Source organism: Aplysia californica, unplaced genomic scaffold, assembly GCF_000002075.1.
Source record: "Aplysia californica isolate F4 #8 unplaced genomic scaffold, AplCal3.0 scaffold00589, whole genome shotgun sequence".
Classification (NCBI taxonomy): Eukaryota; Metazoa; Mollusca; class Gastropoda; order Aplysiida; family Aplysiidae; genus Aplysia; species Aplysia californica.
The window spans coordinates 355,646-368,940 of NW_004797859.1; the positions used below are offsets into that span (position 1 = coordinate 355,646).

Genomic DNA, 13,295 nt, shown 5'->3' on the forward strand with positions numbered 1-13,295 from the left:
TATTTACTTGACATAATGTCCTGTCTTGTTGTGCGTTTGCGTGAGTGCTCCTTTAAGTCTAACTTTTGTAACGTCAACTGCCATTGTTAACGACCAAGACAGTCATGATGAACACGAAAGTCTTTAAATAGTATAATAATAGATATTGTTGCCTTAATTACTTCATTTTAGCTATATTGGTCCTGGTATGCTGGATCAAATCAATTCACTATTTTAATAACAATATTATGGACTTGGTGGCTGAAAACGCAATTCTTTTATAACCAAGTAGGCATTAAGGGCTTGTGGGGCACCTGAGGTGTATGTTGGCTATTACAAGGCCTAGAGTGTCCATATTTGCTGTGGGGCATTGTGCGTTATTAGGGATTTGAAATCAAAAGTTCAAAAAGTATATTTTGAATCGGTTACAATGAAAAAGGCGGCCATATTGGATTTTGTATACCATTTTTCAATCCCAATTTGTTCCCTTTTTTATTAACTGATTCACTTCTAATTCGGCCTGGCAACAGTACATACGTAGCTCTTAAATTTAGCTAGTTGAATTTGTTTTATATGCCTTGGTTTTTATTTTATGACACTGACAACTGGGTTTTTGCAAAAAAAAGTGGAAAAAAAGGAAAATTCCTGCTTTCTAAGCCCATAAATCAAAAACTACTCCAATAATCAAAAATTCAACAAGATAAAATTTAGAACTAGGTGTATTTGGTATCCTGTGGAAGTTAAATTGAAATGAAACAAGAAACAGAGCAGAAAAATGGGATAATATGTGAAAAAATAGAATTGTGAGAAAACAGCCGATAGAGGTAAGAAACGACTGGAAAACATGTGCTTTCGCAGAAAAAAACAACTGAGAAAAAACATAGCTTTTGGGTATAGCAAGGCTTACATACGTTTCTGAATATTGTAAAGGAAATGTCCAGGTACTATAATATGTAATAACCCCAATTTGCATAATCTGGACACAAAACACGATCTCTAGGTGCCCCACCAGCCCTTAATTATAAAAACGACGCATAATTGTATACCTGGAAGGTAAGGCCCTGTTTGTAGGTTGCCATGCCGACATCGATATACCTGATAGTTTTTCGACCTGGGAAAACAATTAAAACTTTCTTGAAGAACGAAGTCTGGATGTAATAAATTTGCAAATGTATTGGTTTTATTGGGAGTAGGAGGACAGAGGTGCATGATTTTATTTAATAGCATAATAGCTACTAAACTAATTTAGAGTCCCTAATGAATAGACATACATAAACACACATTAACACTTACCGACAAAACAAACACACACAAACACATACATGTACGCACACACACACACATACACACACACACACACACACACACACACACACACACACACACACACACACACACACACACACACATACGAACATACACGTGCCTTTGCCGAAAGAGTAAAATAATTATTTTGCGTGAAATAGAGGGGTGAAGGAGGTGAGAAAAGAGAGAGATGAGAAAGAGAGAGAGAGATAGAAAGAGAGAGAGAGAGAAAGAGAGAGAGAGAGAGAGAGAGAGAGAGAGAGAGAGAGAGAGACAGACAGACAGACAGACAGACAGACAGCCAGCCAGCCAGACAGACAGACAGACAGTACTCTAACACGGAGCTAGAATCGAACAAGCCCACCACCAAAAAGCCCTGAACCGTGTAGATCTAGGAGTAGATTACACGATTTGGGTCATTTATGGGGTTGGCTTTAAGGCCTAAACCGTAAAATGTTATATATCTACACGATTTAGGTCATCCTAAACCATGTAGATCTTGGCGTAAAACATTAATTAGCTACCAAAAGTCTCACCGGAGCTGAGATCGATAAGGATGTTATCGGCCTTGAGGTCGTTAATGAGGACGTTTTTGCTGTGGATGAGACGGAGTCCTGCCACCAGCTGACCCACCACGTCCAGCCACTCTTCTGGGAGGAGCGGGATCTTGTCCGACATCACGTTGAACAGCGTACGGCCGTCGCCAAAATACTCCATGATGATACAGTACTCGCTGGGCTCCTTCGTAACGTCAAACCTGGATGAAAAGTGGGAGGCCGGTTTTGGGGGGGGGGGGGGTGGGGGGTGGGGGGGGGTAGATTGTCCGGAGTGTGAGGAAAAAAAGAGGGTGGGGGTGGGGGAGGAGTGAGCCAGGGAGAATTCTTTCTAAAGGCTCAATTCTAGAGTATGAATTTTTTACAATATTTCGAGTAACTTAAGTAATTTTTAACAACTCTATTAGAAAATCATATTTTGCGGGCGTTTTATTATGCAAGGAATAGTGAGGATACCTGTAGTTTTATACATTCTATATTTCAGAATTACAATGCTACCTCCTTTTACAATTTTGAGGCCCAAAGTGTGTGTATGTGAGTTTCTCTCTCTCTCTCTCTCTCTCTCTCTCTCTCTCTCTCTCTCTCTGTGTGCGTGTGTGTGTGCGTGTGTGTGTGCGTGTGTGTGTGTGTGTGTGTGCGCGCGTGTGTGTATGTGGGTGTTCATATTATATATATATATATGTGTGTGTGTGTGTGTGTGTGTGTGTGTGTGTGTGTGTGTGTTCGTATGTGTGTATGTGTGTGTATGTGTATATGTGTATCATGTGTGTATGTGTATGTATTTAATAAAAAAGGACCTTTTTTGAACAGTTTCAACATTTTACCTGCGTCTCAGACCGTAAAAGGACGGCGTGATTCCAGTGTCCTGCAAGAAGAGCAGCATCCGGGCCTCGTGTATGACCAGGTCCCAGGAGCTGGACTCGTAGAAGTCTTTGATCGCCACCTCTACCGAGCCGTCTAGCAGGCCGAGGTACACACAGCCGTAGCTGCCTCGCCCTATCTCAGCCCACTCGCCCGTCTCGCTACAGGCGAACCGAACTCGGTCTTTTTCTATAGAGGGCACTTTGATGTGGTCAAAAGAGAACTTTTTGGAAACGGTGCTGATGGACTTGGAGCGCTGCTGCTGACGTCTGCTGCTAGAAATCTCCGCCGTGTCGTGACGGGAGCGGTTGGGGAGGTCACTGAACTGTTGTTCCTGCTTCAGACGGCTACCTGTGCGTTGTTGACCTTTTCTGCTGTCCCTGAGAAGTCCGTACCGCCATGCACCTTCCACATCCATTGTAGATTCGTGTTTGTTTTGAGTTAGGTTGCGCGTCTCCTCGTCCGGGCATATGTTACCGAGGCTTCTCCCATCAGCATCGGTGACGTCTTTGACAGCATTCCTTGACTCCAGAATCCTCGGCAGGACGAGTTGGCCACATGCTGTATCACTGTCGACATCGTCATCGGCATCGTCTTCTTCATCCTCCCATCCATCGTCATCGTCCTCACCACCATCCTCTTCGTCTTCAAACCTCTCACCTTCTTCATCGTCATCGAAGTCGTATTCTGAGCTAGATTTGCTGCCGGCTTTGTCTTCTTCCCTGTCCCTAGCACCGACCGCCTCAGGGTTGTGACGTGTGGTGCCAGAGCTGCCGCCGCTGCTCACACTGACCATGGACTCAACACTTCCTTCAGAGCTCTGACAACACTCTGAGTTGCTCGAGGCTGTTCTTTGTTTCCGTTTGGAGGACAGAAAGCTCGTGTCTCGGTCCCGCGTGACGTCAGCCCCAGGCATCGCATCAGGAGCGTGATCATCGACATACCATTCTGTGAAGGCTCGCTTGCTGTTGGTGTCGCCTTGACCACAGAACGAACGCCGAACCTCCAAACCATGCGTGTGTACAGCCAAAGGGTGGTGGTGGAGGAGGCAATCTGGTTGCAACTTTCTAAAGCTGTCTGCATAGTGGTACTTTTGCTCCTCCGGGTAGCAAGTCCGGCTGTGCTCAGCTGAAAAATCTGCAAAAGAACGAAACGTGGTAGCTGATTTGTTGGGTTTTTTTGGGTTAAATTTTCCAGATCTCACATCCATTGAGTGTACTGCATCAATATAGGTTTTACGTAGGTTGGTGGGGTAGTTCTACTGAATTCTGTAAGAACCCTCTCTACCGTAGTACAGTAGAGTTCCGTATAATTTACAAGAACTCGAAAACAAACAATATGTTATGGGAAAGCTCAAATGCTGGACATCGAATATTCTAGTTAAGATCCAATCATCAATGCGACAAGCCGAGAAAAATTACGTAATAAATGGTATACTCACTGCGAGAGCCGCTCTGGGGACAGCAAGGCGACATGTTCATAAGAATATCGTCTCTGGAAACATCAGCAGCCGTAGCAAAACTCCCGTCTCCGATATATCTCAGCGACGTTGGAGGGTGGTTGCAGGTGGCGTCCATCTCGTGCCTACTTCCAGCAGTCGCTTGCGACTCAAGCCCGCTGCTGGATTGGGCAGAAGTGAGCCTGGTGGTCAGTGTGTCGATTTTGCAGGTGTCTTCTTTGGCCGTGGCGTAGTCTTCGTCCCGGGCTTCCTGCAACTCATCGGCGGACACCGGGTAACCCAGACTCTGACTGACTTGTGTGTAGTGTGGCAACGTGGCCAACAGGTTCCCGCTGCCGTTGATGTTTCTGCCCGCACACAAAGCCAGTTTGTTGGCCTTCACGTACTGTTGGAACAGATCGTTTTGTAAGCTGCGTCCATCATTCGTGTCAGGGCAGGCAGAGTCAGATGCTGCCACGCATGGGCACACTGGTCGCGAAGAGCTGTATTTCTCCTGATCCAAAAAGTCACCGGACTGCTTGTTCCTGCTGTCTGTCAGCGTGCATGGGTTGAGTTCCCACTGATGCCGGCAATGGCAGTTGCTGTCAGAGTGGGTGTGGCATTTATCCGACTGAGTTGGATTACAAGGCTGTCCCAGACACGTAGAGTCTTTATAGTTGGGCCCTGAATCCTCGTCGCCGTTGTTTGCACTCTCGTTCCAGTTCCAGTGGGCCATATCTTTATTGTACAGGTTCATTTCTTCTGTACTGGAGCCATATCTCCAACTGTTTGTTGTAGCGGCGTCTGTGCGATTGTCGGCGAGAAAGGATGGTCCTGACCGAGTTTGATGCAGATTAAAAGACGGTGTAACGGATAGATTGATTCGAGCGGCTCCATACGTAGGGTATTCCCGTGAGTAAGAGCGGCCGTGTGCTGTGTAAGACTTTCTCAGAGATGGAGGCAGGGCGTTTGTGCTGTACGACAGGTCATGTGTTCCCTGATATATCGAGCTGGGGAACGATCTAGTGGGCCATACAGATCTTTGAAGTGACGCAGGCGCAACTTTAAACTTGGAAGAGGCGAATGCTTGATGCTCAGAGAAAAACTGTTGAGTCTGCAAGAACCTTTCCCTGGACTTTTTGAGGAACGTTGACATCGGGGCTTCCTCAATAGGAAGATTGGGCCTGTTGCGTCTGTTTGGCTGAAGGTACATTCCCATATATTGCGATTCCTCGGCTGTCTGATCCTGGTGGGGGAGAGTCTTGTTAAAACTACGAATATCTTTTTTCATAAATTTGCTCTTAAATCCGCTCTCGTCGTATAGGGATGAAAAGAGTGCGGTTGTAGAACCAGAGGGACTTGATAAAAGTTCTAAGGCTCCTAGTCTATCACTTTCCATCTCTGGCAAGGTACTTTCGTGTTTGCTGTTCAGCCCATTTATTTTCTCATCGTTAACAGAACCACTACCGTATCTCCCCAGTCCCGGATCAGACTTTGCCCTCCATGATCGCCGAGGAAGCACTTCTTCGACCGCACTCAGCCCGTTGTGATGCTGGTGGTCTTCACGCACCTCTGACGGTGTTGCAGTAGGTGGAGAACATTGCATACTTTGAGACTTCGTACTGCATTGTCGCCTTTTGAAGGGCGAAATTGTACTGGAAACTTTATCCAAACAGCCTTGAACAAATGCCCTAAAGTCATATACGGTCTCCTCAGTTTTAGTGCACTGGCTCGACCGAGATTCCTCGAGGATCGGTGTGAGTCTATCTCTCAGAGTCTCGTGCTCACATTCATTGCAATACTCAGAGTGGTTACAAGCCTCGGAGCTGGACGTTGGCGATAATGGGATACAGGACTGGGAGCCACGCTGAACCATCGCATTCGCCAGGAGACCAACACCCGAAGAGCAGAACGAAACTGGCAAGGGCGACTCGGCAGTCTTGCAGTTGGTACTGTCCCCAACGTTCAAACTTTTACAGTCTTTGAGTTTCTTCTTGCTCGACACTCTATGCGCATGCCCCGACCCAGGAAGTGAAAATGACGATTCGTGACGTGACTTCCTCTGAGAAGGGGCAGATCGGAGAACTAGATGGGTGCTCCTGTGACTTGGACAACGCTGCCTGCTCGGGGTACGCTGGTGTTTTATTTTGCCTTTCATCCGTTTTGCTGATTTACTCCCTTTCTTTTTCGAAGTGGTCAGACCCCGACCAGAGTATCTCTCATCGAAGCTGTCATCCTCAGACCGTGAGGTGTTCTGGTCAGCACGACTTGGCAGCTCCTTGGAGCTAACGTTGCTGTCTGATCTACTAGATAGTCCCGACAGTAACTCACAGAACATTTTGTCGGGCTTGTCCTTAAAACTGTGAAGCTCTCGAGAGATTTTTTCCTTCAGCCACGAGTAAAATGAGGAACCTTTGGAGGTCAACTGTGCTTCGCGTCTTGGGTCCGACTCAATTCTGCCTGGGGCCGAATCATAGCGAGGCATAGGACAAAGAGGTGTGGCGTGGGGAATTGGCGATTTTTCCGAAATTCTTGAGCTTCTCCTGTGTGCGATACTGTGTGACGAGTTCCCTGGTGTTTTTTCGATTGCTACGAGAAGCTCTATTGATACAGAATCATTGATAAGACTACATTTTTCTTGGTCTTCTTTAGCCATAGTTGTCACTTCGTGCCCAAATCTCAATTCAGAGGAATCTGATTCTTCTGAGATTTCCGTGCAGGGTGCACATTCCTGTCTGTCTTCTAGGAAAGTCATGCTCTTCCGTTCAGAGGACGACCAAGTGTTGCTGTTGAGATTATAAACTATCTTTAATTTTCCGTCCAAAAGAGATGCACTGGGGTGATTTTTAACTTCTTTTGAGCTCAACCTCTTAGAACACGAGTTCTCAGATCTGTCCAACTCCGACTCTTTGCTCCTTACTTCATTAGGACTGAAAGAGTTTTCTGTTTTGTCCGAGCTCGGGAACAAGACCAAGGGAGCGTCGCCCTCACATAAGGAAACAAAAGCCGCCTCTGCTGATTTATGTTTGCTTTTTGGACAAGACGTCATTTTTTGGCTCTCTGGGTTGCTCTTTATTCGCTGTTTGTCCGATCTTGGTTCTGGCAGTGTTCGTTCAGGGGACGCTTGAGTAATGACAAACACCGTCAGCGTGTCTCCTTCGTTATCCACAAGACCGAATTCTTGTCCCGCATCAGGACCCAACGCTTTCTTCTCAGAGGTCACTGATAGGTCCTGGGAACAATTTGTCATTTCATCACCACTGTCTCCATTTTGAATTCCATATCTGCTACTGTGGCAAGTATCGGGTAGCTCCTTCTGTTCTAGGCTCGTCGACCGAGTGAATTTTTCAGAGCTGGAGTCATTGTAACTATCATCACTCTGTGCAGTGATTACTTCTGAGTGATAAAGAGGTTTCCCCTCTTCGTCCAAACTTTGCTGCTCACATGAAACTCTTTCATCAGATGCCATCGAATTTGTGTCATGGTGACCGGACTTAAGTTTAGAGTGGAAATTCCCGGTGAATGAGTCAGAGTCTAAAGAAATGTTAGGGATTTCAACATCTGAATTACTGTGTGTATTTGTTTCTTCCTCATGCACTGGATGGCTAATCAACTCTTTCGAACTGATTTCCTCGAGGCAATTATGAGAAGTTCTATTATATACGTGTTCCGCGCTTTTTTCATATGGATTATACTCAATAGTGCGGCTCTTGTAGTTGGCCAATGTTAACTTATTTTCTTCAATGACAGTGTCAGCGTATTCTAAAACATTTTGTCTCCACAGCTTTGCACATGTCTGTCTGTCAGCGACATCTGCCGACTGCACATTGTACATCCACTTTTCCTTACACATAGAGCCATTCTCTTGGGTTGTAAATGGTAGAACCAACCCTTCATTTGTTTCAGTTTCATCTCTCTTGAGAAAGCAGCGTTTTTCATTCTCTTTATTTTCATGCAGCGAGACTGGGTTTCTCCCTCTTGTCTCACCGACTGAGTTATTTGGCAGTGAGTGGTCGCCTACTATATCGTCAAGCACAACTGCAGATTGTATAGGAGATCCTGAAGGGCCATGGTGTAACCGACTAGTTCTAGACGTTTGAACAGATGCCCCTCCCAGTGAGAATGAATACATGCGCTCATGACGAGGGCTTGGCGTGAGAGTTCCAGTACTTTCAACAGATCTTGCAGGGCTGACAGCACCCGAGGACTTCGACCGAACTGATAATACTATTCTGTTTTTTTCAGTACTCCCCTCACGCTGTTTCTTCCTGTGATTTCGTCGTGGACTTCGCCGCATTTTAGAGAACAAAGGCATTGACCAGGCTTGCCAGCTCGTCATGCTGTTAGCGTACATCAAAGCCCTGTTACTATTGTGCCGAATTTGCTCAAATGCATCGCCAGCGTCTGGTCCTAGAGTAGTCAGGGATGTGATTGACTTGGCTCTATCGGAAATGCCGAAACCAGCAACGCCTGCTGAGTCGACGTCATCAAGGGAGACTGCACTGGATGACCTTCCCACGCACGAGGACTCTACAGTGGTCACAGACGTCGAGGAATCTACGTTGAGCATTTTCAGAGTGTCAACCATTCCACAATGGTAGGCAAATTGGGGATAGAATAGATCGCTCTTGAATGAGTTGTGCATGTTCACAGAGGCACAGGAAGAGGAGTTTTGATTCTTAGATAGGAACAGGCTGCTGCTGCAGGGCAAGAACTCGTCGCTTTCAAAGTCATCTTCCAGGAAGATGTCGCTACTGCCGGGCCGCTGCGGAAACGAAGGTCTTCTGATAGAAAAACTATCAAAAGAAGACAAAGGGGATGGAATCTCTATTTGTAAATTGTCCTCATGATGGGAACTTTGTTTATCGGAAGCTGGTAGAGGTGCAGCCAAAGACATTGTTCTTTCTGCTACAATTTCAGTTGAGTTGTTCGAGGGTTTAAACTCCTCTTCTGCAGCACCTATTGTTGTGTTCAGCGACGGATGGTTGTCCTCATGCGCTGACCCAGTTCTCTGAGATTGATAATCTGACACGTCGTCTTCTGGTTTATTTTGTGCTCTTTTCTTTTTTGGAGAGATGGTGTAGATTGGCGGCTTGCTGGCCACCAGTGGTACCCCCGATGCAGTTTTCTGAGTGGCTACACGTGTGTTCCTTCGAGAGTAGCTGCTGTCTTTACGGTCCACGCCATAGTTAATTTCCTTATCCCTAGGCAAGAGCACTGGCTGTTCAGGGGTAATGAGTAAACCGAGGTTGTCAACCTGCTCAGAGTTAACGTCTTTTCTCGCACCCAGGTCCCTTTTCGTCGAATTTGACCTTGACTTGCGGCACCCAGGTGCATACTTCTCAAGACAATCTTCCTTTTCATGTGGTTTCAAATCATCTCTTGGAGAAGATTTTTTACAAGGAGCAAGAGAAAAGGCAGCTTTGCGATCAGCTGCCTTTAGAGAATGAAAACGTTCAGAATTTCGGGCTTTACTTTTTACTTGAGCCCTCAAAATGCGTTCTATTGTGCTATCTTCATCAGTGACAGTGTATTCTGAGCATAGATTTTCCGAACAAGACGTCCGTCTACTTCCAGTGCTCCTACTGTATTGTTCTCCTTCGCTCCCCTTCAAAGACCAGTGCTTGTCGGATAACTCAGAGACATCATATTTTTCATTGTCTACGCTGCATCGTTCTGAGTCAGAGCAGCCAGGCACGGCAAACACTTTCACAGATCCTTTATGAATGGCAACAGTGGTAGTTTTCGTGTCACATGCTGCCTCCCCGTTGTCATAATCCCAAGGGCGAAACGTGTACCGCTCCCGGCCACTATGCATATCCTCTGTCTTAGAACAGCTGACTTCAGAGGTCTCAAGGGATATTCTAGATTTGTCATCCGCCAGGTCACCGTCCCCTTTGAGCGTGTCGCGTCTACCGAGAGAGACATTTCTTTTGCATTTTACTTCTTCCGTGACGCCGCTTGAAACTTTGGTGGGACGCAAGGAGAGAAGAGACTCTGACAACTCTGACAATTCATCAACCTCTCTCTTTAGAGCACGGATTTCGTCGTCCTGAAAGGAAGAGCCGATTTCCCGTTCTTCTTTCTGTCTCAACGCAGAACTGCTGCTCTTTTGTCTTTCTCTTGAAGAAAATTGGCTACATTCCGATTCTTTCTTCATATCAAATGCTTTCATATCTTTTCTTGGGAGTGATTCTCTGGAACACCTCAACTTGCTTTTAATTTGGGATTCGTCACCATTTTCTGAAGTAGGATTAGAGGTCTTGACTTCCTTGGTAGTGTGTCTGCACTGAGTCACACTATGATCCCCATTGCTTGAACGAGATGTTTGTCGATGTTTGGCCGACTGACTTCTCTCTACAGCGGGTTTTTCGTCATGCTGGTACAACTTGTCACGACTCTGTCGGACGCTGGAATCGGTCTTTGACTCTCGCTTCGTATGGGCTTTTGTGATCTGCGGAGATGTCTCTTCTGATGAGCATACTTCTGAAGAGATATAACAAGCCTTTTTTCTGGGTGAAGACGAAAATGACCGCCGCTTGTAATCTTTTCTTGCTTTCTCACAGTCAGAGGGATTTAGGCACTCTATTGTCTTGGCATATTTTCCACCGTCAGAATGCTTCCGCAGAAACTCCCGGCTGTCTTTGATGTAGTCCCAATCATTTCTGTACTTCGTATCACCCAGCGCCAACAAGCTGTCTTCTTCCTCTGAAGTTTCGTTGCAGAGGTATCCACGGCAATTAGATCTGGAAGTGTTGGACCTCCACCTGTTGTCGTCCCACGCGTCATCACAGGCTGAGGCGTACCGACTAGACTGGTGCTTCCTCTTACGCAACGACTGTTTGGAGCTCTCCCTGCTGTCTCCGTCCAGCCACGCCTCATGCCAACACTTTGTCCCTGACTTTTTCCTACCACCATGTCGACTCCAATCGTCTGTCTCGTGCCGACCACTGCTGCTGCGGCGATTGACCTCCTCACTGTGACCCCGACCATGATTGCGCGTAGGCGGGCTGGATTTAATGCTCGCCTTCCTGCTATCACTTCCAGAGTGCGAATCCCTTCTCCGCCGACTCGAGCACTGTTCCGTGCGACAGCAGCGACCGTCCTCACTACGGCTCTCGTAATCGTGGTCACACTTGTTGTAGCCTCGTCGTTTGATGGTGAGCCTCACGCTGGGAGATCTAGAGCCTCTCGAGGACACAGAGGTCCTAGAGCAGGACTGGCTGACTTCCACCTCATCCCGAACGTACCTGCTGGGCTCCGTGGTGTACTCGGAGGACGTGTGCACGGGCCGGGAAAGATCCTCCTGGCTGGTGCTCGACACATCATTCCTGGCCCTGCTCCGATCTCGACCACTACAAGATCCACGGGAATCGTGTCGGCGATCATCTGAAGACAATTTGAGAAATAAATTAAGTTTAAAGTTTGTTTCAACTTGAGTAAAGTGAAGCACATCAACACCAGAGCTGTAATATAATGCAGGGAAAATACAGAACAGACAGATATTTACGGTAAGAAGTGGACAAGGACCTACCAGTTGTCCATTTTTAATCAGCTCTGGTTTAAACTATCAATCACGTCTATTTCTAAAGATTCTCAAAATTGTTATTAAGTACTCTCTTACATACACGAAACACACACGAGGGCATCAAAACCAACCTGATTATTATTGTTCCAAAAGAGAACGAGAATACAGCAACTCCAAGAATTAATCTAAAACATAAAGACATGTGCAAAGTCATAAACTATGTTCAATGACTCCAGACCTATAATTCAAAGTAAAAGAGAAGATATAAACCGTTTTCTGCATTTTTAGCGCTTCTAGGAGCCCCAGACAGCCTCCTAAACTGTCATGAAGTCGTGTTGTAAAGTTACGCGGACCATATTAATTTACTGTATCATTGCCTAAAATTCATGAGAGGGAACGTGATGCAGAACTTGTTACACACTCAGACAAACAAAATAAATCATTCATTTCGTCTTCATCACAGTGATGCTGCTACTGCACGTTTCCCTGTGTGTAATGCACAGAGTTGTAGTTTTCTTTAGATCTGACGCATGTTTTCGACAAGTTTCTTTATCAGAATCATGAAAATCGGAGAGCACGATTTCTTTACGCTGAATGGTATACACTATGACTGACACTTTCTTATTCATCATTCCAAAGCAAATTGTAGCTAACATCAGCTCTGCGACATAGCTTAGATCCACATGAAGCGAGGTGTTCCGACTCGCTTCGCAAAGGCTAACCACAGCTGTATGGGACACCTCGTAAAATTACGCCTGCGATAACAGTTAAACTATCCCCTCACACATGAATCAGACCCAGGATCTTGCATTCAAGCGAAGACAATAATTACGCCCCAGATGGTAATACATTATGGAGAAAAGCTCTGAACTTTAATAATATTATTTGATTGAGACAAAATATTCGGTCAAAAGATATTTTAACGGAGCACTAGAGGATGTTATGTTTCGCTTTTAGCGTTTTTTTAGGGGGAGGGGTTTAAAAAATTTTTTTTGTATAGACCGAGAAGTAGTTAAGTGGTCAGGCTTGCGGACTCATCATCGTGTATTTGCGGGTTCGGGGGTCAAGCGGCGGGCCGGTGCTGTATCCTTGTTAAAGGCACTTTACATGACAGCGATAGATCTTGTCAATATGTTAGTGTGTTAGCTCCTATAAATGGCAGCTTGCACAGTATACTGCCCAGGAAGTTGAGATTCTTTCAGAATGCTTTCAGGTCTGCTGGAATAACAATATAGATGGAAAAACAAAAGAGCTGACTGTTGAACAGAAATTTGCGTTATAAAATTATGGTCTATTAATCACCCGATTTGCCTTTACAGGATGTAGACATATGGCTGCTGTCCCTGTTCCTTGACTCCCTTGAACTCTTTCTGTGCCTTTTCTCACACGAGTGATCTCTGTCCTCTCGTTTTTGTTCTGGCATATCATCGTTGGCGGGGCTATCCTCCAGCTTTTGGAAGGTATGAAAGAATTAGTCAATAATTATGTTTACTGAGTCACAATGCTGCTGCTGCTATTACTACTACCACATCACTACTACTACTACTACTACTACTACTACTACTACTACTACTACTACTACTACTACTACTACTACTACTACTACTACTACTACTACTACTACTTCAAT

The 13,295-nt window shown here is 45.7% G+C and overlaps 1 protein-coding gene across 1 annotated transcript in view; it reads right to left on the reverse strand.

Moving 5' to 3' along the window:
• The window catches only part of LOC101861464, a gene marked incomplete in the record, with an annotated part of 29,065 nt that overhangs the window by 8,195 nt on the left and 7,575 nt on the right, over positions 1-13,295 (reverse strand). Inside the window, 5 exon segments of the mRNA XM_005107270.3 lie at positions 1,026-1,090; positions 1,821-2,041; positions 2,663-3,836; positions 4,141-11,526; positions 12,968-13,115. Of these exon segments, the coding sequence (XP_005107327.2) occupies positions 1,026-1,090; positions 1,821-2,041; positions 2,663-3,836; positions 4,141-11,526; positions 12,968-13,115 (8,994 nt within the window).